The 302-nt window shown below is 33.1% G+C and overlaps 1 protein-coding gene across 1 annotated transcript in view; it reads right to left on the bottom strand.

Moving 5' to 3' along the window:
• The window catches only part of LOC119591837, a 2606-nt gene extending 2566 nt beyond the window's left edge, over nt 1-40 (bottom strand). Inside the window, exon 1 of the mRNA XM_037940582.1 lies at nt 22-40. Within this exon, the coding sequence (XP_037796510.1) occupies nt 22-40 (19 nt within the window). The remainder of the gene's footprint in view (nt 1-21) is intronic.
• Nucleotides 41-302: the final 262 nt, after the last annotated feature.

Here is a 302-nt window from a genome sequence, read left to right as displayed (position 1 = left end):
GTATTTCACACATAAACTGACCTCTGTTTGTGTCTCTCATTTGGTTCCCAAGAAAGTGAATACTTTATTAGATATGCCGCTGTGCATGGACATTGAGACCTTTCTCTTAACTATGTACAGAAGAGCTCAGGGATCATAAAGTAATACATCGGTAATTGCCTTGGTAATGCCATTTACTCGCATCGTCCGATTACTGTAATTACATAATTTATAAAAAAAAAAAATTCTTATCGGCTTTATAATTAGCATGTTTATTTGTTCATTCGCTTTGCAAGATTTTTCTTAAAATTCAAAATATGCAG

This window comes from Penaeus monodon, chromosome 29 (assembly GCF_015228065.2).
Source record: "Penaeus monodon isolate SGIC_2016 chromosome 29, NSTDA_Pmon_1, whole genome shotgun sequence".
Lineage (NCBI taxonomy): Eukaryota > Metazoa > Arthropoda > Malacostraca > Decapoda > Penaeidae > Penaeus > Penaeus monodon.
Note: the sequence above shows the minus strand (reverse complement) of the source record. Positions and strands in the feature narration are given on the sequence as shown.